At 38.7% G+C, this 27,781-nt stretch overlaps 1 protein-coding gene across 35 annotated transcripts in view; it reads left to right on the top strand.

The window, feature by feature from the left end:
• Map2 (microtubule associated protein 2) overlaps nt 1-26,130 on the top strand; it is a 279,474-nt gene extending 253,344 nt beyond the window's left edge. For 18 of the 35 annotated variants that reach the window (XM_037210330.1, XM_037210318.1, XM_037210317.1 and 15 more), the window contains 5 exons: nt 3,483-3,627; nt 6,324-6,664; nt 17,820-17,901; nt 22,600-22,712; nt 23,161-26,130. In XM_037210330.1, the coding sequence (XP_037066225.1) occupies nt 3,483-3,627; nt 6,324-6,664; nt 17,820-17,901; nt 22,600-22,712; nt 23,161-23,376 (897 nt within the window). In that variant the 3' untranslated portion in view covers nt 23,377-26,130. Of the gene's footprint in view, nt 1-3,482; nt 3,628-6,323; nt 6,665-15,387; nt 15,481-17,819; nt 17,902-22,599; nt 22,713-23,160 lie in introns of all 35 variants that reach the window. The other 17 variants (XM_037210313.1, XM_037210310.1, XM_037210312.1 and 14 more) reach the window with 1 other exon arrangement.
• The last annotated feature ends 1,651 nt before the right edge of the window (nt 26,131-27,781 follow it).

Genomic DNA, 27,781 nt, shown 5'->3' with positions numbered 1-27,781 from the left:
ATGGCTTGTGCTAACCCAATTACACTTCCCACTCAAGGTGCTGGTACCACAGAGGAAGGAGAAAAAATGTGCATCTGTGTAAGCTTATGCCTCCGCAGAAGTGTCTGTGGAGTCAAAGCTTGGGATGAAAATCTCGGTTTCATCCTCTATTTTTATAACAGCCAAGTCAAAGAGATGATTTGAAGTAATCGGTTTGGCTTTGTCATGCCTGTCTACATTTCTAGCAGTGTCTTCCAGGAGACACGTGGTACACAGCACGGCCTCTGTCAGAGGTACCAATCCACACACTCTCCCTTGTGTGTTGTCTCCCCAGGATTTATCCTTACCTGTAAATTAGGTCCTGTGCATTTTTTATTGATAATCTCTTCAGTGCTGATTGCCTTTGTAGCATGCATGACATATTATATATGATTGTTCTGTATCCATAAAAGTCATTTAAGTCAACAAAATAGCTTGGCCAGTTTGTGTTTTCTAAGGTGACCTCATACAATAATTCTTAACATTTTTCTGAGTAAGTCATGCAGATAATCAAAAAAAAATTTTCTTAATCTTCAAGGTAATATTTTTCCATGACTTGGAACAAGATTCTTAAAGCATGTTCAAGTTATGGATGGTATTACCATCATAAAGGCTACACTTACTAAAGGAGCAAAGTGCCCATGACACTTTCTAATGACACATAACTGGAGAACCTACAGATTGTTTGGGAACCTCAAACATAAAATCCATAAAGAATATTTTATCTATGTCCTTGTTAAATACATACATACAACCTTGAGGTGATCCAGAATCTACTGTTTGCCCTCATCTTTTAATCCAGCTCATAGAAAGCTTTGCTTATCGCCATTATATTATTCCTATCTTAATACTGATTCTCTGCTCAATTTTCTAAGTTGGCAACAAATCCCTGATGATTCACACTTCATGATATTAGAGATTTATTGTAATCTTAAGAATAGGGTGATTTTACTCACAAAAATACTAGCAGTTTGTAATTTCCCAGTATTGGCTAGTGCACTGATTCTGTCATTTCCCATAAGGAACCACTCAAACAGCATATTTTTTCCTGTCTTCATAAAGCCACGGATAAAGAAATAACTAACTTCTTTTCAAAGTGAATTCACTGAAAATAATGTAAATTATGAATGTATATCCTATGCACGGCATGTATAGTGAAAGTTGCTTTAACAAACCCTGTATAGCTGACACCTCGGAGTAACCCGTCTCTTTTTTCTGAACAATACACTTCAGAAGAGAATGGACTGTCATGTCTTTTCGAGGATTGTCATGTCTCTTTTTATAATCCACATTTCAGAACCAAAGTCTAGGTTGGCCTTCAGCCATGAGAGATTTTGACGCCAATCCGCATCATCCTAAAATAAATAAATAAATTAATAATAATAATAATAATCTTACATGTTGCTGTTTTGCACAGTTGATGAAGGTGTTTCCACCTTGAGTCCTATCATTCACCTCTTTAGTTCAAGTTCTACTCCTTTGTCATGTAATTTTGTAACCATGTGACCACGTACAATGCTTTGGTCTCAGAATTACACAAATCCAGTCCCTCTGTGTCTAAACAATACTATTTGTTCCCCCATTCTTCTGCCTATCCATCCTTTGGCTGACTCACTATTTAACAACTGTCATTCATGTGCCTCCTGTGTGTGGAGCATAGACAGCATGAGCATTTGAAAGGAAAGGAGCAAATAAGATAGATGCCTGTTCTAGATCAGATACACACCGGATCAAATGCTTATTAGCAGCACTCTTTGTGCATTGACATACAGCTGACATTTCTTAAATGAGTATTCTTGACTGAATTCCATCTGAAATAATGCTATTCAGTGAGCATACTTTGTCTCACATATTCATCTGTTATTGGTTACAGTCATTTATCATGTGTTTTATTAAAAGCAAATGCTTAAGTTCTTAGGTGTTTATGTATTTATAATTTTCCATTTGCTTATAGTTTCATTTATTGGGTACTTATTTTTGTTTTCTTTTATGGCTAGAATTTTACTATGTCAAAGATTCCCGCCTGACAGGCTAGTACAAACTCCCCACGAGACAGCCCAGCCTACCCTAGCATGACTAAACCCGTTGCATGTTCTGACAGCTTTTTAATACAGCCCGCCTCCGCGGGCTCCACACACCACTTGCCTTGTGTAGCTGGAGGGCTTCTCTCCAGGTTCCCCAAGCCCCGCAGTCCCACAATCCACATATAAAATAATCACTCAGACGCTTATATCACTTATAAACTGTATGGCTGTGGCAGGCTTCCTGCTAACTGTTCTTTTATCTTAAATTAACCCATTTTTATAAATCTATACCTTGTCACGTGGCTGGTGGCTTGCCGGTGTCTTTACAGGTTGCCTCTCCTGGCAGTGGCTGCAGTGTCTCTCCCCTCAGCCTTCTGCTTCCCAGAATTCTCCTCTCTCCTTGTCCCACCTACTTCCTGCCTGGCAACCTATTTCTTGCCTGGTCACTGGCCATCAGTGTTTTATTTATATAGAATGATATCCACAACAGCCTTGCTCAGAATCAGGGAACAAAGTAAGGGAGAAGGTCAATAAATGGTGAAGAAAGGAATAAAATCGAGGAGAACGTTATATGCCGTGATGCAGAAAAACCTATGAAAGGAAAAGATGTAAAATTAGGAAATCTTTGACAGTCTTAGCAGTAGACCATATTAATAACAAATACAACTGAAAAATTTCGATGGACCACTTTCATGTTAGAAAAGAAACACGAAAGTTTCCATTTTCTAGAGCCTATTCATTATTTCCTATTTATTATTTTATGAAATATCAACTAAAACCAACAAAATAAAATGTGACATAATCCATATACAACATACGCAATAGATAATATGTAGTCTAATAACAGTAAACTGCCTTCAGTATGACACATAGACTCCCCATCAGACACATCAGGGTGCACTACTATCTCTGCCACAGGCAAACTCTGGGAATTTAAAAAAAAAAAAAAAGCATTATTAAGCTCATTTCCTCAGCTTTAAAATGTGCATAATACTTTGCAGTGAGAATGAAATTCTAACTTGATATGGTACACTTAAGAGTTCCTGTCAGATATCTAGGTGGTTATGTTCATGGGTGGAATGTTATACTGCAAAACCCTCCTTCCAGTCCATTCTGACTTAAAAAAAAAAAAAAAAAATAGGCTGATGGAGCTTTTGGCCCAATTAGCAATTTATGAAGTTAACATTCATAAGTTCATTCCATCTACATTTAGGTTTAAAAACTGAAATTCATTATTCATGTCCCATTGTGTCACTCCAGGATAATAAACTCTGATAGGACAACTGGAAATGTGAATTCTAATGAAAGAGAAAGTTTTATTAGTATATGAAAGTTGGCGGTTTATAATGAAAGAATTTCTCTACCAGGAAAAATGGGCAGGACAGTGTAATCACTTTACATAATTAAAATGAACCTAATTTCTTTGTTTTCCCTCATCAGGATGGAGTCACCAAGAGTCCAGAAAAGCGTTCTTCCCTCCCTAGACCTTCCTCCATCCTGCCTCCTCGCCGAGGTGTATCGGGAGACAGGGAAGAGAACTCATTCTCTCTGAACAGCTCCATCTCTTCAGCACGACGGACCACCAGTAAGCTGTCCTTGTTGGCTTCCCTTGAATCATTGTCTAATCCATCCATTGAACGAGGAGTTTACTTAAAGAAAATGAGCCTGTATTAAAAAGATATGATCTTTCATAGATAAGAATTAGAAAAATTCTAGATTGTAGATTGTTCCAAAATAACTTTCTGAGTCAAAACAAATGATGGAAGACATTGGAACAGATTGTCTCAGTGTCTACTGAATTTGAGATGGTCATTTTTAAAAGACTCTTTTCTCTCTTGTTTCAAAGTTAAAACAAAAAAATCTAAAAGAAATTAATAGGTAAAATCACCTGGTGAGTTGCTTTATACATCTATACACGCTTAACTCTTACCAGAATTCCACATCTTAAATTCGAAATGGAAAAGCAGTCAAAACCAACCTAACATCCCAGGTTAGAGAGATATTTATTAGGCAAAGTCCTTCTACAAAAGCCCGAGGCCCTGAATCTAACTCCCCAGCACCGGTGTAAGACAGTACAGTGTTGGGCATCTGTAACCCCAGCCCTGAGTGGAGCAGGAGGGTCCCTGAGCTCAGTGGCCACAAACCTTAACAAATCTCTGAGCCCTGAGTTCAGCAAGAGACCCTGATTCAAAACATAACGTGGTAAACGACAAAGGGACATGACGTCAACCTTGGACTTCTGCAAGCACCACACATTCCCAAGCAGACACCAAAGAGAAAAATGAAAATTCTGCTCAGTTTCTTGAGTATTTTTATGTCAAATGACCTTTAAAACATGATGTGTTCTGTACAGTATCTTCAATTCTTTTTTACTCCTGGCCCATAATGGACTGATCAGCCATTATAGCAACCTGTGTGGTGTGTATAATGTTCCGGTCATTACACTGTGGTTTACATTGCTGCTGAGGCTATCTAGTAAATCCTGTATTAGAATGGTGTCCCACTTTTCCACTCAATGAAAATAGCTACCATTTTTTTAAGCACATATTACATACAAAACTGTTAACACTTGCGTTAACAATTCTGATGGTTATTTGTTAGCAGCCCCAATTCACTGACAAAGAAACCAACCTAACAGAGAGGATAATGTATTGCATGCTGCACAGCTATTACCTGGATGGATCTGGTCTTCAGTCCATTGATAACTTCACAATTTGCCATAACACCTTAACATTGATTTGGAAGAAATCTTGTTAGAGAGATGTTCTATCAAACTATATGGAGACGCAGATCTCTGTAATTTGGGAACTAGTATGTAAGGATGGAAACTGTCACTACTGTCACATTATAGCTCATTTTAACTCAACATTTGCTTTCAAAAATTTTAATTAATCGTCCTATGCAAACTTCACTCTCACACATGATACTTACTTGTTTTTTTCACAGTGAAAATGTTATTGCCATTAGAACACTTGTGCCCAACACTATTTAATTTCATGGAATATTAGCATCCTTTGAAGTCTATGCTAAGAACACTTTGAAAACCTTAAAACTCTTTTACAATAGAGAAAAATAAACTGTTGGAAAAGAACTAGCAGGAAGGACATATAAGAGTTTGTAATCTCCAAGGGAGCAACTTTAACTCCAAATATCTAGGGTTGGAATTGGGCACAAGCAAGAACCCCAAGACAAAAACATCAAGTGCTGCCTGAAGGAACATCTTAAATTATGCCTGTGTGTTGCTATGGAAACAAAATGGCACTTTCTACATAAATCCACTTCTTCGAGCCACCCTGCTCTTCCCTTTAAGAGGTGTCTGTATATAGACTGCTTTTTAAAAAATGTTCTGATCCAGTGCTTTGTGACTTCTTTGTTCACAAGTCTACTGAACTGTGTCACTTGATAGTGATTATAACTGACATGTTGACATCTACAAATATTGGGCCTCTTTTAGCTCTGTACAGCAATAGCAAAAACATACATAGGCAATTAGAAAGGCAAGCATTTCGCCCTCCTCTGTCTGTCTGCCATCTCCTTAACTACATACAGGAATGTCCTGGCATTTATGCAACCTCTGAAAAGGTGTGAAGGAAACAATTCTATGCAGGAATCTCATGAACTCTGGGAGAAGGGAACATGTGTAATGTTGGATTCATTCAGTAGTTCACTTAACTCAAGGTATAATGAAAGCCTCTTACTAAATGTGTTAGTTTGGAATTATCTGTGCTCTCAATATAAACTGGGACATGAACATTGAAACCCACACAAGCTAAAACTATGGGAAACAATTACACAGTTGTGTATGATGTATACATCTGAGTCTCAGAATGGATGTGCTTGAAGAGAGGAATGAATGATCCATGCACCATTCAGGAGTCTTCCCACAAGCAGGGATCCACATACCTCAATAAATGAATGCTGTTTCTAGCTGCAGGTCATCCATGTGGCCCAATAACAGAAGAAAAATTTCCAAGGATTCCCAGTAAGAACTATGAAACTAAATCAGAAGAAGTGCAAGTTTTAAATTTGTATATTAACATATATCCAAAAATATCACCAGCTTATGAACATAAAAAAAAGGAGGATCTCACCTCTGAGCATTATTGTGGTCTTTCATAGAGTCCTGAACACATTTGACTTTATGACTACCATGTATGGGAAGAAGGGTGAATTGAAGAGAGTTTTCTAATGCTGTGTTGTGTTTTTCCTCTTCCTCGTGTGTGTGTGTGTGTGTGTGTGTGTGTGTGTGTGTGTGTGTGTTTTACCCGGTTGTTAACATAGGGTCAGAACCAATTCGCAGAGCAGGAAAGAGTGGCACCTCAACTCCTACCACCCCTGGATCCACCGCGATCACGCCTGGCACTCCCCCAAGCTACTCTTCACGTACCCCAGGCACTCCTGGCACCCCCAGCTATCCCAGGACCCCTCATACGCCAGGAACCCCCAAGTCTGCCATCTTGGTGCCCAGTGAGAAGAAAGTCGCCATCATCCGCACCCCTCCCAAGTCCCCAGCAACTCCCAAGCAGCTACGGCTCATTAACCAACCACTGCCAGACCTGAAGAACGTCAAATCCAAAATCGGATCCACGGACAACATCAAATACCAGCCCAAAGGGGGTCAGGTAAGCACTCCAGGGTATCACATGCCTGCTATCAGAAATCCAATCCCCTTCACTGTTAAGTGGCTTCTTGTGTGTTATAATCTGACAGTTTTGTGTGCAGGTGATGGGGATGTTACAAGGCCACTGGCCACCATTCTCTCCTCAGTCTGCATCTCTCGTCTGGAGAACCAAGCTTAGGAAATACATTGAAAACCAGTCAGTATGCCATTCCCTTCTGATCACTAATGGATACCAGTGGGCTTAACCATAGGCAAGAATCCTGTAGTTGATTTCTGAACAGGTCTCTGTAGGTTTGGGTATAATAAAATTAACTTGTATTCCAGATTTGAGCTTTCTCTTTTGGATTTAGACCATGAGCTCACCTGACTCTAAACATTAGTGATTTCTATTTTAACTCCTTCATTTATGACTGATGATAACTTGTGATATGTCTTACCATTTCCTAACATTTAGTCCAAAGTCACAGTGTGGTTCACCAGGTGGCTGCATGTCTGTTATTGCCTACATATTGAAAGGGGTGGGGATTTTGGTTGATACTAAACAGACAACTCTATACAATTCTAGTGAACATAACTGTAGCCATGAAAGTTCTATTTAAGAACGGTACTGTTATGAAAAAAGCTCTCTTTCCCCCCAGCAGCAGGTCTAGAGCAAACACTTATTTGCTTTCTAAGCAGAGGGCTCTGAGTTCTCTTCTGACCTGGCTCTTGCTTGGACAAATCATGGAAGAAAATGATACAAAGACTGTTTAATATAGCTCAGACTATTACTATAGTATTGGATGGTTCAACTTCAAAAGGTTTTTTTTTTTTTAATTATTCTCAAAATACAGGGCAAAAGCCAATGTCTACCTCTGTCTGTGAACAAAACACAACGCTCCATTAGATCTCAGATCTCTCTGCACCTTACTGCTTTTTCTGTCACTCCACCACTTGTGTCCTATAATTTCTGCCTCTGACTTCTGACATCCTTCCTTCCTGCCAAGAAAATGCTGTCTTAGGAGGTTTCAGAGAAAGCTCTTGCTGAAATGTGAAGTCTCCAAGCACTCCTGCCTACCATCGGTACCCCAGTTCTTTGCTGATCCATCCTTAGCATCAGCGTTCATTTGTTTTAACATTATGATTCTGTTCTAGGAAGGCCCAAGGGCTTAAGAAAGATCAGCTGATGAGCCAGGGATGGGGAGGGTGACGGGCCCCTTTAAGAACGGCTGTAATAGTGTGGTCACAGACAGATAACATTTCACAGAAGCTGCTGTGAAAATATGAGGTGTAAGAAACTTTTAGAGCCAAAAATATAACCCAAATTCTAACCAATTTGATCTGCAATAAAAAATAAAAAGAACAAGAATCATCTCATTGTTCTTAAATTCATCAGTTTTATCCATATAAGAGAAGGAAACCTTTGAGTCATTTAGAAATAGCCATCTTTTGGCATTTTTAACTATCATATGTAAATCATTCAGAAGAGTAACTTGAATAAAACCCATTTAGCATACCATTAAGCTTAAATGGAATGTTCTTCACCATAGCTTTTGATAGGAGCTGTCTAAAACTGGAGTAACCTGTTTTGAAACAAGGTTGTGCTACAAATCCCAGGGTGGCTTTTAATCCATGCCCCTGCCTCAGCTCCCCAGGTGCTGAGATTACAGGACACCGGACAGGTCCCTATTATGAAAACTCCCATGTCTGCTGATTCTTCTTCACTCAAAGTGACTTTCTTTGTCTCCTGGAGAATGTCTTATCATCTCTTAGATTCAGAAAAAAAATGTAATTTCTAGGATGTCATAGAGAACCTGAAAGGAAAATTTAATAAATATAAAAAAGCATTGATACCATTTCATAGAAATTTTATAATGTGTGATATTCTTTGAGGGTTCTTGTAGGTTGCCCTAACCTTTCTGCTTTAGTTTTATCCATAGATTTACAAGACCCTTTAAACCGATTCAAACACAGGAGGATGCCCATTTTCTTCTCTTTTTGTTTGTTGATGTTGCCAGGCCCACTTCAAATGGACCTCCACCAAGGTGCCAATTCATAAAGTTGGTATATAATTTTGATCTGAAATTAAAAAAAAAAAAAATCCCCAGAGAGTGTGCTTAAGGACTAGTTAAGGCATATTAACCAAAATTTATATCGTGAACAAAAATAGCTTCAAAATCATGGCATTATTTATTAAAAATCTTCTTTCACTGGGAAGGGGGTTAAACTGACTCAGAATCACCCTGTCCCAGCACCAGACAACTCAGAAAGAAATCTACAACCGAGAAATGATGCCATGACTCTTGTTGCAGAAGCAGGAAGTCCTGCTTCACCAAGATGAGAGGAGGAGAGAAAATATTCGCCCCCTGCTCCCGCAACTTTTAGTGAATGCTGTAAATTAATTAAATGTACAAAGGGAAAATTGATACTTGCAATTGAGCTGTCTGTAGAGGAAATATTTATGTCTGAACACTGTAGCATTTTCCTCCTAAAAGCCCCCTAACAGTGAGTGTATCTTCTCAAATACTGGGAGTGAAGAAATCTTTTTGTGTGTGGATATCTACTGGAGGGCTTGACTAGAATGTTTTACAATTCCTACTTTAAAGAATGAATGGGAAATATGTTACGTTAGGGTGTCATAGAAATTATCAGGGCAATGTGTTAAAGACCTTTATTATCTGGTGGCACTGAAAAAAATTGACATGCTACTTTCAATTACAAGTTCATGATTATAGAGTTTTTGAGCAGGCAACAGCCAGCCCAGAATTATCAAAGACAGAGCAATCCTGTAGTTCGCAGAAACTAGGGTTTATAATAGTGGTGTGCAGAAATCTGGCAACTTTGTTACTTATCACTGATTGGAATATTTGTTGATTTCTGTATTTGTAGCTTTTTCACCTGTTTCTTATCTCTTACCTTAAGGTCTAGTTTCTGTCACCAGAGAAGCTCAACACAGTTAGATAAGGCAAGGCAAGCCAGTGTCTGATGGGACAGATGAGTTAGTAAAAAATGTGATGAGCTTTGCAGAAAATAATATAGTTAATCCTCTCAGTCCAAACACGGGCTCATTCTACTGAGGAAAACAAATACACAATCATGGATTCACTGGAGAGAGCAAAGTTGGCTCATTTAACTCAAGGTATAGCTGCAACTTATAGCTAGAGAGTTTTCCCTCTGGGTTCTGCCAAGCCCCGGAAGTCCCTTATCCCACTTTTAAAATAAATATACTGACACATATTATTTAAACTGCTTGGCCATTAGCTCAGGCCTATCATTGTCTAACTCTTATATTTAGCCCATTTATATTAATCTATACTTTGCCACGTGGTTCGTGGCTTACCAGTACCTTACATCTTCCTTGTCCTGGCGGCAGCTCCAGTAGTCTCCCCCTCTGCCTTCCTGTTTCCTCAATTCTCCTCTCTGTTAGTCCCACCTATATTTCCTGTCTGGCTACTGGCCAATCAGTGTTTATTTATACAGAGCAGTATCCATAGCAGCAACTATCTTATGAAATATTTTAAATTAAAACTATCTGTAGCAAAGTTCTCAATCTCAATTTAATATAAACTTTAAATTAGTATTTCCTTTTAAGAAGTAGATGAAACAAACACGTAGCTTAAGAAAAATTAGGCAACTTGTGTATTACCTTTCCTGTGAATCAAGCTTTACAGAAGGGCTTTGATTTATAGGGAATCATCCTATATGCATTGAGACATTTACTTTTTTTTCCCCATCAACTGTATTGAGATCATTTAAAAAAAAAAAAAAAAAAAACACGTTTTTTCAGAGTGTCATTCCAGCACTAGGGAAACAGCAACTGGATGATTGCGAGTTCAAGGCCGGCCTGGGCTACATAGTGAGACCCTGACAACAAAAGCCCCACAAGTTCTGTGCCCCTATACTAGGCTCAGGCGTGGGGATATGCGTGGGAATTTGATTGCTTGCCTTATGAAGTCTCATTTATTGCCTCAATCTGTCTTTCTCAGATTAGCTGGGCCAAAGATAGTGGAATTTCCAAGAAAGACTAGGGCAAAGAGAGTAGATAAGACTGTTTTCTCATTCACATATAAAGATCAATGAGGTTGCCGACTGGTCTATGACAGATGTGCAAGAGAGAGCAAAGCGTGGTCTCTAAATCCTGAGAGACTGGACAGGCTTTGTTTTGACTTCTCTTGCCTTCTTCTACTGCCTTAATTAAGGCTATGGTAAGTGATAAATGGGCAAATAATAAAATAACGAAGTTGAAAATAGTGTCAGTCACCTTAGTATGAAGGGAGGAACTATTCACTGAAGTCCAATGCATTATGCTGAAAAGACTTATTTACTGATCATATTTATCTCTTTTTGTTATTAAATTCATTGCTATCTCAAAACAAAAGGTCCTTAGATCAGTGGGCCTGTCTATATTCAACAGAGATTGTGAAACGATAATTCAAAAGTCTTTTGTAAGGTAACAAAATTTCTAGAGCTGTATTTGTGAATATTAATTATTCAAACCCCTGAGAAAATCATTACTTGGAGTTCACTAAACTGAGATCTGTACTGCCCTGTTTGGTTTGCTATTTGTTCAGCCAAACAAGGGCATGACCAGCCTAGACCTCGGGGTGCAGTGGGGAGCTGAGCAAGGGAGTTTAGAAGTTAATTTACTTCAGTGACCTGGTCTTCTAGTCCTTAGAATTTTCTAAACATTTTAATGACAGGAAAACATCAACATGAAGAAATCGCCCAGCATGACTTTGAAGGGACTCCTTGCTTGTCGCTTGCTGATTTTCTAGAATCACGCTGGCGGCTGAGTTTATAGTGCCTGCCCCTTCCATGCCCTGTTGGGGTGCTGCTTTGAAGTCTTGACGTGTGTCAAATGGAAAAACTTTTCCAAGGTCTCAGCATTGCCTGCTCAGCATGGGGATTTCAGTGTGGTCCCACTTTCTGTGCGATGTGATAAACTGCTCTTGATAAACAGTCTCTAGGAAAGAGTCAGCCCCTTCTTCAACTTATACTCTCCCTCTAGAGTTTCATGTTAATTCTACATGAAATATAAATTTATTTCAACTTACATGTCTATTTAAGATTATCTATTATTTACATCAATTTTGAGGACATTATAGGCAGGGTTAATTAAATTTCTGAATTAACTGTAGCAGTCCTAAACCCAAACGTGTGTTCATGAGAACATAAACTTTTCGGATGAGTGCATCATTGGCGTGGTGACTTTTCATCTTCAGGATATCTGACATATTCTTGCTTTTGCTTTAATCTGATGGTTTTCAGCAACCAGATCAATAGTTTCCATTCCAGTGTAATGGGAGTTCCATTTGAGAGAGGCAGGTGATTTTGTAATCAAAGGATTTTAAAAAAAAATTCTAAGATGTGCTGAGGAGTAACGCCAAAGGAAATGGTCGTTTTTCCGAGAGGTTGCAGGGAACTCACTGCCCACCACCTTTTCACAAGATTCTTAGGAGACAAATTCACCTGGGAGAAGATAGCAACAATATTGCAGCTGAGGTCCATCCCTCCAGGGTGTTGGAAGATTACAGAGTGCTGCATTTGTATGATATCACACACTGACATTACCTGTATCTTAGCAATGGGGCTGACATGTAGTTGTTTAGATAAAGACAGACCCCCTCAGTGTGTGATAAAATGAATAAGTAAATATCTCCTTGTGCAAGAAATTCAAGTTGATCCCCGGAATGAATGTCTCTCACTTATATTGGTTTGCTAAAAACAGACCTCCAGAGATTTATCTTCTTTCATTTTAGATGTTCCAGAATGTCCAAGTAACTACTCAGATTGGCTCTTTACTGGCCTTTTCCTAAAATAATCCCATTTTTGTGGGAGAAATGTTAATCTCTCTAAAGGAACAGTCTATTGTATGTACAGGATATGGTGATAAGTTGTCACAGTTAAAACACCATGCTGAAGTCCCATTAGAGTTATGTAAATAATATCCAGAAATTAACTATGTACTTCTCAATCAAGGTAGAAGAACAGACAGAATTCATAGTAATTTCAAACTTCTGATTAAATGTCTAGTAATATATTGACCTATACTTACGTTGTGATGATACTGTGTTCCCCAAAATATTGTGCACCCTAATAAACTTATCTGGGGTCAGAGAACAAAACAGCCACTAGATACAGAGGCCAGAAAATGATGGCACACATGCCTTTAATCCTAGCATTCGAGAGGCAGAGATCCATCTGGATCTCTGTGAGTTCAAAGCCACAATGGAAACAGCCAGGCATGGTAACAAAGAGCCTTTAATCCCAGGAAGTGATGGCAAGAAGCAGAAAGGTATTTAAGACGTGAGAATGAGGAACTAAGCCTGGTTAAGCTTTTGGGCTTTTGAGCAGCAGTTCAGCTGAGATTCATTCTGGATGAGGACTCAGAGGCTTCCAGTCTGAGGAAACAGGATCAGCTGAGGAAATGGCAAGGTGAGGTGGCTGTGGCTTGTTCTGCTTCTCTGATCTTCCAGCATTGACCCTAGTACCTGACTCCATGTTTGTTTTTATTAATAAGACCCTTTTAAGATTCGTGCTACATTATATACTGCATCAAAATTATATTACTGTTATCTGAACAAAAATTCAGCTAAGCTACTGAATCACCAATGTCAGAGTAAAATGCAGGAGACTAGAATCACCTTCAAGCATTTAAATTGAGCCATTATGCAACATGGAGGGCTATGTATTTTTATTTGTCATGCTTTTCCTCATTTTAAATACAAGTGTTACAAAGCTATTGCAATACATATATTTGTAAAGAATATGTCATTATTCATGCTCAAAGCCTGTTTCACATTACAAATTGAGTAGAGATGTATCATTTTAAAAGACCAGTTAAGTTTTTCTCTGGGAAATGAGTGACTCTGGGAAAAATCAACAAAAGCAAGCTTTTTAAATTATAGGATTTTTAGATTCTAGAACATTCTAAGTGATGTTGGCAAGGTGAGTCTTTTTAAATCACATATTTTGGAAATCATTAAAACTGTCAAATAAATGTTAGGGTCAAACAGATCTATGAAGCTGAACGTGTGTTTCTGTTCTTGCAATAAGTGAATCAGAATCAATGTTTGGGTTCCGATGATTTAATGGTGAGTCACTTGAGACTTTAATGATAAAATTGAAATTTATGAAATAAAATTAGAAATACCTTTCATCCTCATAGATTAGTAAAATGGCTCATATAAATTCTATTTCATTTCCAGAATTATTTAAAATATTACCACTAGGCATAATAAATTGAGAAGATAATTTATGATTGAGGTTTTAAATGTAATGGTCTTCACGGTTTTAAAAACAACTACTTCTGCCACTTATGTAAAACTCGAAGAATGTGGTACATTTAATGGTAGCTGTAGATCCTGTGCTATCCCCACAGTTCTTACATTGAAAGTTTTGTTATGCCCTAGAGAGCAGCCTAGCATCATGTCTTCTGAATTTAAATGTTGACAAGAGGTCCTTGCCTTGGGCTCCTTATGAGAGCTGCCAATGATATTTCTCTGCAAGGGACAAGCTGTCTTGTTCATGTTAGACAGGCACTGTGATTTAAGCCTTGCCTATCTAAAAATAGGATTCTGTGCCATTTTGAATCTTAGATTCTTTTCTGCAAACACCGATAGACTTGTTAATACTCTCAAGAAAACTTACATTTAAACTAAAGTTGTTAAGATTATGTGCAGAAGATAAACTGTGCCTTCAAGATATAACAATGTGATTGTTTTTAAGCCATCGGGGGAGATGTATCCAAAAGAAAGAAAACAAAGTATACCAATGAGCATAACAAAAGTAAATCCTTCTTTTTATATTTATTTTGTTTGTCCTTCAAAACATGCCAACTTCAAAAGACAGATGAAAGAAATTATGGCAGTTATGACTCTTAGAGTATGTTAGAGCACAGTAAAGTCTTTCCAGGTCCTGATTTGCTGTGGTTTTCAGGAAGAATGCTTGACTTCCTGAATAACTAAATAAAACGTTTTGCCTCAGGTCTTGAGGTTGCAACCAAATCCTAGGTGGCCTAACTTAAGTCAGCTGACTGATGGACTTTGGTTTTCTTACCTTGGCATGTGAAAGCAATGCTTCCTAATGTTCACTAATGGGTAAAGGTTGCTCCGGAGCTGTTGCAAGCAGGGGGCCTTTAAAAGATGCAGCCACCCTCACAACAGACCCAGGGGTTCTTTGTTGACCTTCCTAGGGAACCAGGAATTCTTGCATGATTGGGAATCCTGACTTGGGAGTGTCAACCAGACCAAGCATGGGCCCCCACCACCCCCCCACCCCACCCCCACCCCACCCCCCCACCTTGCACTTACTCAGTGTAGGGTAACAGAACAGTTAAGGTGGTTAATAACTGATGACTGCAGGTGGGGGGTGGGGAGGCTGAGAGTAGCACTGGCATATCCTCCAAGATCTTGGGCTAACCTACACTGTACTATACTACTGAGCTACTGAGTAAACCAGAGCCCCAGTGTTCCAGCCTCCCCATCACAGATGATCTGAGTACTATTTTTCCATTCTCCCTGTTTCCAGATTCTATCTATAGAGCTAGGATACTTGGCCTTTGGGGTTCCAGGAAAATGAGGACTCATACTCCAGGACATAGCTACAGTTTGGAGGCAGCTTAGTTTCTTCTCCTTCATGACCGTGGGTGGAAGGAAGTAGAGGGCCTCTGTAGTACTCCGCAGCATACTAGTTCCTTCCTCCCAGGACCTGGAAAGAAAAAATGTTGCCTCCAATTCCTTTTAGGTTAGGATTTTAAACAAGAAGACCGATTTTAGCAAAGTTCAGTCAAGATGTGGTTCCAAGGATAACATCAAACATTCTGCTGGGGGCGGAAATGTAAGTAGACGCTCCTCTGAGAAAGCTGTCTTGAAAGTGTGTGGAGCCTCCTACACAGCCAGTTCCCTCTTCTTCTTCTTCTTCTTCTTCTTCTTCTTCTTCTTCTTCTTCTTCTTCTTCTTCTTCTTCTTCTTCTTCTTCTTCTTCTCCTTCTTCTTCTCCTTCTTCACAATCCTCATCCCACACTTCTTTTTTTCAACACTTGTCATCTAGCGTGCTGGCTTGCTTTCTTGGTGATGGGCTCCCCGTCCCTTCCTGTCAGATCGGTTGAGAAAGAAGAGCTGGCTAGATGTACTGTGGTTTCCCCGGGGGATGGCCAACCCTCCTCACCTGCTAACTGTGTCTTGGCCTTTTCAGGCAGCAGGGTGCTTCTATTGCTTTATCTTTTCCTCCGAAAAAGTGAGCCAGGCTCACACTTTCCTAACTCCATTTCATTTACTCTTGAGGCAAAGACTGGTATACATGAAAGCACCCAGAGTATGTCATGTCAATCCTCCATGGTTCATTATTCATGAAAGTTAGGGTATCTCCTGGAATAGTACAACATTGGCAAAGCATGGCTCATCTATAATTCAAAGAAAAAAGACTGTGGTTCTAGCATACATTCTATCCTGATGGGCTTTTTCCTGTCTCTTTCATTTTGTGTAAAAAATATCCTATGAAAAGAAATGAATACTGAATCCACACTTTTTTTTTTTTTTTTTTTTTTTTTGGTTTTTCGAGACAGGGTTTCTCTGTGTAGCTTTGCGCCTTTTCCTGGAACTCACTTGGTAGCCCAGGCTGGCCTCGAACTCACAGAGATCCACCTGGCTCTGCCTCCCGAGTGCTGGGATTAAAGGCGTGTGCCACCACCGCCCGGCGAATCCACACTTCTTACCTGTTGGTGGAGGCAGAGTGGAAGCAGTCAGTTAAGCTCAAGCTCAAGAAATCATGGTCCCCCAAAAAACAAGAGTAATTTCAAAGGGTAAATCATGCTGACTCTACTTTTTTTTCTGCCATCTAAGCATGAAACTCTGATAATCTGTGACTTAAGTAATGTACAGGGCATCAGACACTGAACCTTCAGTAATCTAAGATTCCTCTAACTTCTCACTCATTGGCTAAGCAGAAATGGATTTAATCACTAAAAAGAAAATATTAGTCCATTCTATAAAGAACGGTCACCTGATGATCAAAGCAGACTGAGCATGAAACCTCTGCTGTGGAAATGCCACAGTAGTGTTTGCTGGGCTCCTTCATGGATGCTGGTCTATGCCTCAGGATAGGAATCCACACTGACTTGGTTGCTCTCCTGAGTATAAGTGTGCATAACATCATGTGATACTTCACGAAAGAAGCTCTGGTCCAGTTTATTCCCTTGAGGGTAGCAGAAGATGGACCATGCTGCCCTACATGGCAAATGCCTTTGGTCCAAATACAGCAGTAAAGAATAAGTTCAGATAACATAAGATCTTACACTAAGCTTAGGCTGGCGCTTCCAACCTGCAAAACGGTGGTATTAAACTTCCCTTAAGAGAGGAATCACCTGTTTTATTGTGCATATTCCCTGTGTCTGAGGGATTCTTAGATTCTTCTGATGCTGATGGACACTGGACCATTCATTCCAACAGGTGGTAGAAAACTATGCTTCAAATATTGACAGATGAAACATTTCAATGAACCATAAAAAAAAAAAACAAGAAAAACAGTATCATTTTATAACTCAGTGTGCAAGAAAAATTCCATTTAGCCAAGCTAAGGGAACAGTTTAGGAAAGCCCACTTAGAGCTCTCTTCTGTCTCCATGCTGGTCTTGTTACTGTAGGCAGCATTAGTCACTTCTACATAAAAGTCACCTTGTACATAATAGCCCATCCTTCTCTTGGTTCTTTGCTATGGAAGAGTTTAACATGGTGGGACTTTTCTCCAGGGATGCTTGCCTTATTAATACAAATTTCTCCATGCTCTTACAGCATTATCTATTTTCTACTAATAAAACTTCTATTCCAGGGTATTCACTTACTTGGGTTCTCCTTTCCAGTTTGAAGTAGGGGAAACAGATGGGAAATTTGTGTGTGTGTGTGTGTGTGTGTGTGTGTGTGTGTGTGTGTGTGTTTATGCGTGTCTGGGTGTGTCTATGTCTTGTATGTGTGTGTATGTGTCTGTGTGTGTGTTTATGCATGACTGTGTGTGTCTCTGTGTGTGTTTCTGTGTGTGTGTGTGTGTGTGTGTGTGTGTGTGTGTGTGTTTCTGAATGTGATGTTACATGTTACAAGTGTGGGTGCATGTCCCGATTTGTGCCCAGCTTGGGAGCCCTGCATGTCTAAGCTATCTAAAGTTCATTTTCTGTGATTCACACAGGTACAAATCGTTACTAAGAAGATAGACTTAAGCCATGTGACATCCAAATGCGGCTCTCTGAAGAACATCCGTCACAGGCCAGGTAAAAATATTTGTAACAGTTGAAGAATACTTAATTGGATTGAAGAAATAGACAAGCAGAATTCTTGATGCTTTTGTAGAAAACATGAGTGAAAAACTGTTTCGAACTCTTGATACTTCATGATTTGTTAGTCGAAATTTAAGTTCAAACTGTCAGAGCAACTTCCTCTGAGATCAGTGAACCTAATTACCTGGAGGAGACCATGTGTATAGAACACTGGAGTTCTTTTAGAATATGTAGACTACAAAATACATCAAGTCTTATATGTAAGAACAGTGACCGAAGATAGTATCTCCAAATATTTTTCCGAAAATTTTTTTCTACAATATGTGAAATAGGATTGGGTCTCACAGCTTAAGAAAGTCATTTATCTGATTCACTTCTCCAATTCTTTCTTGAGTGAGTAATCACTGGGAATCCTCAGCAGAAGGCAATATGGCATCTTACTTGGCCCTAGACTCTTTTGTCTTTTAAGGGTTATTTCATAGGCTGGTACTTTAAAGTAGAACTTAATTTTCCACTTGGTGTGGAAGATCTTCATTTCAAATGTATGAATGTGACATGAGTCATGTTTTTGCTCTGAGTATTACAAACAGTTTATTTGTGCTAAATTTCACCTCCAGACATATATAATAATGGGTAACTGTCAAATGTCTAATGTCTTGAGGATATTTTGACACTGTACAATTTGTAACATACCATTGGATTACAGGATGGCAAGACCATTGGCTTTATCCATCTGTTTGGCATCTTAACATACAAACCAAATGTAGACTAGTAGACTATCATCTCAAATATTGTCAAAAGTAAGTTATAACAATAATTGAGCTGAGACTTCTAGACAGGAAATTATTAAGACCCTTTTGGTTGGATAAAAAGATGGGTAGAACAAGTCTCAGAGTGGACAGCTACATTAGAAATAGCTAGAAATGAGTCTTCACTGTGCCAAAGGGTGTTCATGGCAAATCAAGGAGATTGAATCTTTGTATATGGACTCTGCATTGCTGGTTACAGAGCTGCACCAGTAGACCCATCCTTTCTCCTTGCCTTACCAGCCAGGGCCCTTATCTTAGTTCAGATCTTCAAAACCCCTGTCCATAGCTGGTCTACCACTGAGGAACTGACTACTACTATTAGTTCAGTTTATAACATAACTTGGGTATTTTGCTACATTGCCAATTTTCTTACAGAATACAAAAAAAAATGCTGGCTTCTTTGATTCTAGGCAGATGGAATTAGTCAAATTCACCTGGAGTTTGGATACACAAAAACCATCATAGAAATAAAGGCAATATTCTGTGTATAATTTGCTGGACATAAAAGACTATTGTCACAGACTCCTACTTGTTTCTAAATCTGTCTTCTATTATAACTAAGTTGGATGACTAAATTCATAAAGGAAGTGTCAACCTGGTGATCCTTAACAATAGCAATCTTTTCAAAAAGTTGCTGTGGAATGTAAGCATCCACACTGAAAGAAAAGTTCAACGCCCAAGGGCACAAATAAAAATATCTACACTTCACTTTAAAGCCTGATGAAGATTATAGTTTTTCATGATTACTGCTCAGGGTGACTGCCAAAGTATTTTAAAACCAGAGGCATATATCTTTAAATTCAAATGGGCTTGTCTAAACGTTACATAAGACTCTAATGAGAAACCAACAGAGCTAGCCTTTGTTGGATGTAGTTTGTGTCAATATATTATTTTTCTATCCTTTAAAAAAAGTTCAATAACATTTTAAATGAACTATGTTAACACAGCATACAGTCAAAGAAAAGGATCTTTGGAGAGGAATTTCTACCAGAAGCTACCAAAAAAGAAAAATGCAAAAATAAGATTCCAAAGCAATTAATAGCCTTAGTTAAAAGGTCCAACATTCCCCAGCTACTCAAGGTGATTACATTTGTATGAATCATTATGAATAAAGCTAATCCCATCACAATCAATAAGTGAGACCCACAGGCTAGGTAAAACATAGGAAGAACAATGCTTCATGAAATGATGCATATTCTGAGGTATCTCCCATACATGAGAATTATATAGTAGTTTATACACCCTAAATTCGAGGAGAAAATGAATGCTTTTGAAAATGTACTTCAATACCTTACAATTACAAGAGGTCTTTGGCCAGGCACTTGGGTATTAACATCAGTGTCTAGAGTTAGAACAAGAAAGATGTCACAAGCTCAAGAAACATGTGACTGAACCTTAATGAGACCTCTTTCTTTATCTGGTCGGAAGATACTTTGATCAGGAAGGTTTTCTCAAGGCGAGCCTCCCCTATTGCCCTTGGGATGTGTGGACCCTTGCAATTCCCCCCAAATCTGGAAACTTAACTGACCCCTAAAAAGTTACAGAGATCCCTAAACATCAAGAACTCTAAATTGAAAAGTGTTTTCCATATTTTTTTTATAGATCCTTGCAACCGTTTTTCTAAATCAAAATCCAGTGGAAGTATCAGATTTTAGGATGCACTTCTTCCAGACAAATGCATATAGCTGAAACCAAGCATCCCTTGAAAATCTCTTAGGTGCAGATATATAAAAAAGATTGTAGTTTACCTTTCTTTTTTATTAAAAATTTTTTATTCATTTTTACATACCAATCAAAGATTCCCCCTTTTCCCTCCTCCCACCCCTCCAACATCCCCTCCCAACCTACCCCCCATTTCCTCCTACAAGAAGGTAAGGCCTTCTTGTATACCCATGAGGAGGTACATTTAGTAGAGGCAGGTCCAAGCCCCTCCCCCTGCCTCAAGGCTGTGCGAGGTGTCTCATCATAGGTAGTGGCCTCCAAAATACCCTAACTGTCATCATAGAGCCTTTCTCCAGTAACTGATGGAAGCAGATGCAGAGATCCACAGCCAAGCACCAGACCGAGCTCCAGTCCAGTCAAAGGGAGAGAAGAGGGATTCTTTGAGCAAAGGCATCAAGATCATGATGGGGAAACATGTAGTCTATCTTTCTAAGTCAAAGATACCAGCAGATACTCAGCCATGGTTAACAGTCTGAGAGACACTGAATAACTACTAAGTGTAGAAGGAACCCCTACATTCAAAAGTCTGCAAGGGGTCTGCAGGGAAGGACAAAACAACTCTAAAGGGTGGTCATGGCACCATAATCATCAGCAGATTCTCACACTTCAGACTGTTAACAATAAAGGAAATAGCGTGATCAAAAGCCTATCTCTGGCCTTTAATCCCAGCACTCGGGAGGCAGAGCCAGGCGGATCTCTGTGAGTTCGAGGCCAGCCTGGGCTACCAAGTGAGTTCCAGGAACGGCGCAAAGCTACATAGAGAAACCCTGTCTCGAAAAACCAAAAAAAAAAAAAAAAAAAAAAAAAAAAAAAAAAAAAAAAAGCCTATCTCTGTGTTATCAGAAGAGTGGCCTTGTCACCATCTGTATAGGAATCTATTCAAAGTCTGTATGCTAATTAAATGGAGGTCTTAAAACTAGTTATAAAAATGCAATGCTTGACTCATTTCATCAGCAAAGTTGTTGATATTGAAAACGTACAAGTGAGGGCAGTCTTCTCTCTCATATGTAGAGGATTGGTTCCAAGACTCCATGTGGATACCCAGATCCTCAGGTCTCTGACATAAAATGGCATGGATTTCCCTTTCTATATGTTTTAAATCATTTCATTATTATTTATAGCATCTAACACAATCTAAATGTTGTATAAACTTGATTATATAATATTTGGGAAATAATGATAAGGAAAAGGTCCCGCAGATGTTCAATACAGATGTATTTTTTTTTCAAGTATTTTTTTGTCCAATGAGGTAGACTCTGCAGATACAGAGAGCTAGCTGGATATTGTCCACATACCCACTCTCCCAGTTTGATTTCTGCTGCTGTTGAGTACCATAACTAAAAGCAATTTAGGGGAGAAAAGAGTTCATTTCAGCTCACACTCCTTGGTCACAGTCCATCGTGGAGGACAACAAGGGCAGGAATGTAAACAGAAACTAAAGCAGAAGCCATGAAGAAATCCTGCTTTGCTGGGTTGTTTTCTGACTTGCTTATTGGCTCCTATTCATCTAGCTTTCTCACAGCCCAGACCCACCTGCTCAGGGATGGTGCCACCCACAGTAGGCTGGGCCTTGCCATATCAATCAACAGAGACAGTCTCTAACAGACAGGGCCACAGGCATTCTGATCTGGACAAGCCCTCAATTGAGATTCCCCTCAGATAACTCTAGATGAGTCAATTACACAGCTGTCTAAGACATACACCATTATAGCCTAAAACTTTTTTAGATAAATGGATTTTTATCATGAAGATCAATAAACAATAGTTTCATTTCCATTTAATTTGTTCTGGTAAAAATAAAAGATTACATGTCTGAAGTTTTAGAAAGGATGCAATAGGATATTTTCATGACTGTGTTATTTTTAGAGGTATTATAACAATTAGGAAAACCTCTCTGGTTTCTAAAGCAGACGTGGATAGAGAAGTAATGTATAGTGTGTGAGGCAATCTATACAATGGTATAAAAAGAATGTCATTCTGTTGCCTCATAAGGGGAAATGATGTGGACTGAAGATTCGAGCAGATTCCTCTCATGTCTGGTTAGGATGGTAGAATATAGCACCTCTGGCGTCCTATATGGTTCATCCTTGTGTGAGGATGGTTTTCATAAATAAGAGATTTTATTTAAGCAAGGAATTTAGAAGGCTTTCTCCTCTTAAAGGTGGTGGACGTGTGAAAATTGAGAGTGTAAAACTGGATTTCAAGGAAAAGGCCCAAGCTAAAGTCGGTTCCCTTGACAATGCTCACCACGTCCCTGGGGGTGGTAATGTGAAGGTAAGAGATGAGGCCATGAACCAGTCATGTGTTTGTGCAAACTTATTTCTTATGAAATTTTTAAATATTTCTTTTATTTTTGAAATTATAATATAATTACATCATTTTTCCTGTCCCTTTCCTCTCTCTGAATCCTTCATTCTCTTTCAAATTCATGGTCAATGTTTTTAAATTTATTGTTGTTACATACATATATGCATGTTTATCTACATAGATGTCCCTAAGTGGAAGAACATATACTACCACTTTAGTATCCCAGCATATTCCCTAACTATATTCTGAAATAGCTTGATCAAAATGCGTCTCTGGTTAAAGAACTTGTCCAACAGGAAGGAGGGATGCTGAGCTGAATAGACATCATTTTCTTATCAGCTTTGGGATGCAGGGAAAGAACCAGGGACTGGAGAAGATGCTTGGACTAATGAAAACTAATGTTTCCCTTACACAGATTGACAGCCAAAAGTTGAACTTCAGAGAGCACGCAAAGGCCCGTGTAGACCATGGGGCTGAGATCATCACACAGTCCCCAAGTAGGTCGAGTGTGGCATCACCCCGACGACTCAGCAACGTCTCCTCTTCTGGAAGCATCAACCTGCTTGAGTCCCCTCAGCTTGCCACTTTGGCTGAGGATGTCACTGCCGCGCTTGCTAAGCAGGGCTTGTGAATACTTCTCCTTTAGCTCTGGAGTAATATTTAGGCATGAGCTCTTGGCAGGAGTGGGCTCTGAGCAGGTGTCATATTCATTCTTTACAAACCATAGATAAATAATCTCACCCCCAAACTGTAGTAATTGTTACAATTTTATATAAAAAATGAATAGTATATGCAGAAAATGACCTGATTTCCATCCGCAACAGGAACACATGGCTTTATATGGATACAATTGGACAATTATTTTCGCTCTGCTGTTTTGCATGGAGTATTATTATTATTTTTAAAATTGCATTTTTACCTTTCATGTGCCTGAAGGCTATCCAACTCATTCTGAAAGGCCTTGTTAAAAATTCCAAGCTGCTCATTTCACTATTCTGTTTATGGTTGAAAAGATTAAAAAAACCGCCCATTGTCCCTTAATACAGGTTGAGTGAAATCAAGGAGTCTGAAGGCATCTGATTGGGGGAAAGAACGAGCATGTAAGAAACACATGTTTTAAAGTGTTATTTTATATAAATGGGAAGAAAGATGGAACTAAGTTATTAACATTTGGGACCTGGATGATGATATCAGAGTATGCCATTCCAATAAATTATTTAACTAAAAACTAGATATAAAGCATTTGAGCTATGGTCGAAGAGTTGTGTCAGAGTGCATTTCTTAGGGTTGATGCACTTTCATTAGGATGGGCTTGTGTCTGATTAGAATGTCAGTTGATTGGCTAGATTTGTGTCCACACAATCAGTTTCACACCCCCATTCCATCTGTTTGATACAGTATTATAGATATAAATATATATATATTTCTCTGTGGCCATTTGTGATACTTCCTCATATACTTGAATATGATACTTCTTTATTCACAGTATCTGTGTCTCCTACACCCTTTGGTGTTGCAATTTTAGGTATGTGAAAGTAGATGTTAGCAGGGTCCTCTCCCTATTTAAAACTACATTTTAAAAAGACAAAACGTTTTAGCATGAAGTTGCTTTCTGTAACAACTCAAAGCTGTAACCCTGTTTCAGTGCCAGAATCAAGTCTCTCCTGTGATGCTAGAAAAGTTTATTTTTCTTTGCTTTCACCAACATGGAGTTTGTGGAATGGGTCCAGTTATACATAAAAGGGTTTACAGATTGTTGCTTCAAAGATTATGGATTTATCACATGTTCAATCACCGAACAGTTTGGGTTTTAATCTTACAATCATTCATGAAACTGATTCCTTATTATTTGTTTCCTCCCTTTCTTCTCATTCTTTTTTTTTCCATTTGCTAAAGTTGAAACTATGAATTTTGGATATGTTTTCCTGTTCTCCAAATAGTATTTGTTCATTAAATTCTCTGATAGAAGATATTTGGCTTCCTTACCCCTAAGATCCCTTGATCAAAAAAGAAAATACAACATATGGAGAAGCTACATATGTAAAACCTTTGAGACACAGATATCTAAATCCATCTTTCCAGGATTCAACATCACAGTCTGTACAAGAATATGATATGACTTATTTATCAGTAAATACTATTTTTATTTTATATAGTGTAGACGTCACAATTCAGTTAATTCATTTACAAATCATATTTGATGAATAAGCAATAGTCAATGGCCCAAATAGGACAAAGCATTATCAAATTGGGTGGACTTTTTTTTATATTTTATTCCTTCTTTTTCTTGCTCGGGATTGGTAGACTGAATCTGAAAAATTAAATACAAAAAGTTGACTACGTTTTTTATGTCTATGAAGCAAGCCAAGCCCTACATATAAGGGAGAAGATGAACAAGAACAGGCCAAGTGTAGGAGTATTAAAGAGAGAAGTCAAGAGAATGCAAAGCAGAGAGACACTGGTGGCATTTTGGTGACCCATTGAGTATGATTGCCATTGTAACAGTCAAACAGAAAACTCAACATCAAACCAAGGCAGATCTTCTCAGCTAGGAGGTTGACAAACCCAAAAAGGATGTATTTGTTTGTAAATAACTTGTTTTTGAAATAACTTTAATGTCTGTTTTCACTCTGGACAATTCATTCATTAACTTCTCTTGGAATGCACAAGAAATGGAAGATGGGATATTGGTGTGTGGAGAAGTACATTCTTTTCTTACATGTTTTGATAGTGCTAGACAGGGATTAAAGTTACCTAGGAAAAAAAGAAATTAGCAGATGGTTAGGGTAATTTTAAACTATGAGGAAAATAATTTCAACTTTGTTTATTATAAAAATTAAGGCTAAGCAAACATGTTCTAGGTGTTAAAACTCAGTTTCTTGCAATGCATGTTCAAAACAAAGTTATGTAAGCCCCAATGTGAATAGATTTGGCACCAAAATAATCATTTATTTCTAATGTTAATACAATTATAACAAATACAAATCCTTTTTTATATGAAAATGTTGATCCTACAAAAGTTAACATAAAGGGACTGACTTTTTGAATCCAGACAGAGGCAGAGAAATGCACAGGCTAAAAACATTTTCTTATGGGAATATGGGATGGATCCCACCTTACCTACTCTCTTAAGATAATGACTCAAATTAAGCTTTTTGGACACCACTTTTGTGGGGATACACATACGCTGATCTAGAAATGAAAGCTTCACAGTTCCATTTCCAGATCGACTCATGCCAGTTTCTCTCTGGCTTTAGCCTCTGAGAACCTGTTTAAGAATACGTAAGTATCCAGAGTTCTGAAGAGTTCAAAGGCCAACTTTTGCAATGAACTCACACACTCTGGGTCTCCTGCAACTGAAAATTGGGTACCTTTCAACAATGCAGGAAGGATCCGAGTTCACGATGAGTTTCAAAGGCCGTGTTCACTTAGGAACAGACTCTTTCTGGATCTGCCTGCTGGGTTCCAGCAGGATGGTGGGCTGAAATCTCACCCATAGGAAAGACGCCTGTGTAATTCCAGCTCAGTTTGGCTGAAGGTAGCTGAAGGAAGAGGTCAGCACACTGAAGAGTAGACTATAGTTGGCCTTCTACACACGCACACGCACACGCACACGCACGCGAGCGCGCGCGCGCGCGCGCACACACACACACACACACACACACACAGAGAGAGAGAGAGAGAGGAGAGAGAGAAGTGGTATAGAAGAGAGATCGGCAGCAGTCATATGCAGCATCTTATCAGTAGTAGTAAAGAAATAATCTCAATGTGGATATTCTGACCTAGCTGTGTTTACAGTTTTTCTCTTATTTTTCTTTTTTTTTTTTTTTTTTTTTTTTTTTTTTTTTTTTTTTTTTTTTTTTTCGAGACAGGGTTTCTCTGTGTAGCTTTGCGCCTTTCCTGGAACTCACTTGGTAGCCCAGGCTGGCCTCGAACTCACAGAGATCCGCCTGGCTCTGCCTCCCGAGTGCTGGGATTAAAGGCGTGCGCCACCACCGCCCGGCTTTTCTCTTATTTTTCATGCCACAGGAAGGAGAGGAAATGATTTGTGGTAGAAGTAGAAAAGAAAAAATAGATTAACTTGTTGGGGAGGCAAGTCCAGACATTTCTTCAAAGACTGATGTGCTAACATCAACACTGATGTTGTGTTTTCACACCTAGATATTCAGCTTGGCCATGTAGGTTGAGGCCAAATCCCTGTGTAGGAAAAAGATTTTTTCAAACCCCAAAAGAATGCCAATCATGAAAGTCCACTTCAACTTTAGCAAAAAGGAAAAAAAATTCAACAAAAAGTGTACTCTGTATGCTGGGATCCCAAGGTTCCAACACATCACTACAAATCTGTTGGGGGGTTCTTTCTTCTGATAATTCTAGAGCCTGTTACCATAGAAAGGCATTTCTTCAATGGCTGGTTGTAGTTAGTTCATGTTTTTCAATCAATTTGCAAATGTATTTGTTGCTGTATAGTGATTGTTTTGCAAAATAAAATTGCTTGTCACCTAACTACAAATTTCAGAAATTTTTTTAAAAATTGTTTCTTCATCTCTGGGGGGAAAGTAAGTGTGTGTGTGTGTGTGTGTGTGTGTGTGTGTGTGTGTGTGTATGTGTGTGTGTGTGTTGTGATATGTATATGTACACACACATCATTTGATTCAATCAAAGAAAAACAGATTTTTTTAAAAAGCCACAATTACCTTTCAGATTCCTACTGTGTGTTCAGTCCCTATAAAAGGCAATTTTATGTTACCTAACCTAGTGGATAAACAAATGGTTTATTGTTTTATGGTGCTGGACATCAATTCCAGGGCAGTGTTTATATCTGGGAAACGTTCTAGCACTGAGCTAGATCTCCAGTGGAAATGCAGTTTTCTATTCTAAGAAAATAGTATGAGTGACAGCCAGGTCTTGTGAAAAGTCTTACAAAATTAGCATCTGAAAAAGTAAATTGACAAAGAAAAAAACAGATTCCCTACCCCAAACCCAACTCACTCTATTGGCTCCCTTTCAGTGGTACTGCAAGATGTTCCTGAGTAAAT

The sequence above is a fragment of the Peromyscus leucopus genome, chromosome 13 (assembly GCF_004664715.2).
Source record: "Peromyscus leucopus breed LL Stock chromosome 13, UCI_PerLeu_2.1, whole genome shotgun sequence".
NCBI lineage: Eukaryota > Metazoa > Chordata > Mammalia > Rodentia > Cricetidae > Peromyscus > Peromyscus leucopus.
This window is presented reverse-complemented; position numbering and strand designations above follow the sequence as displayed.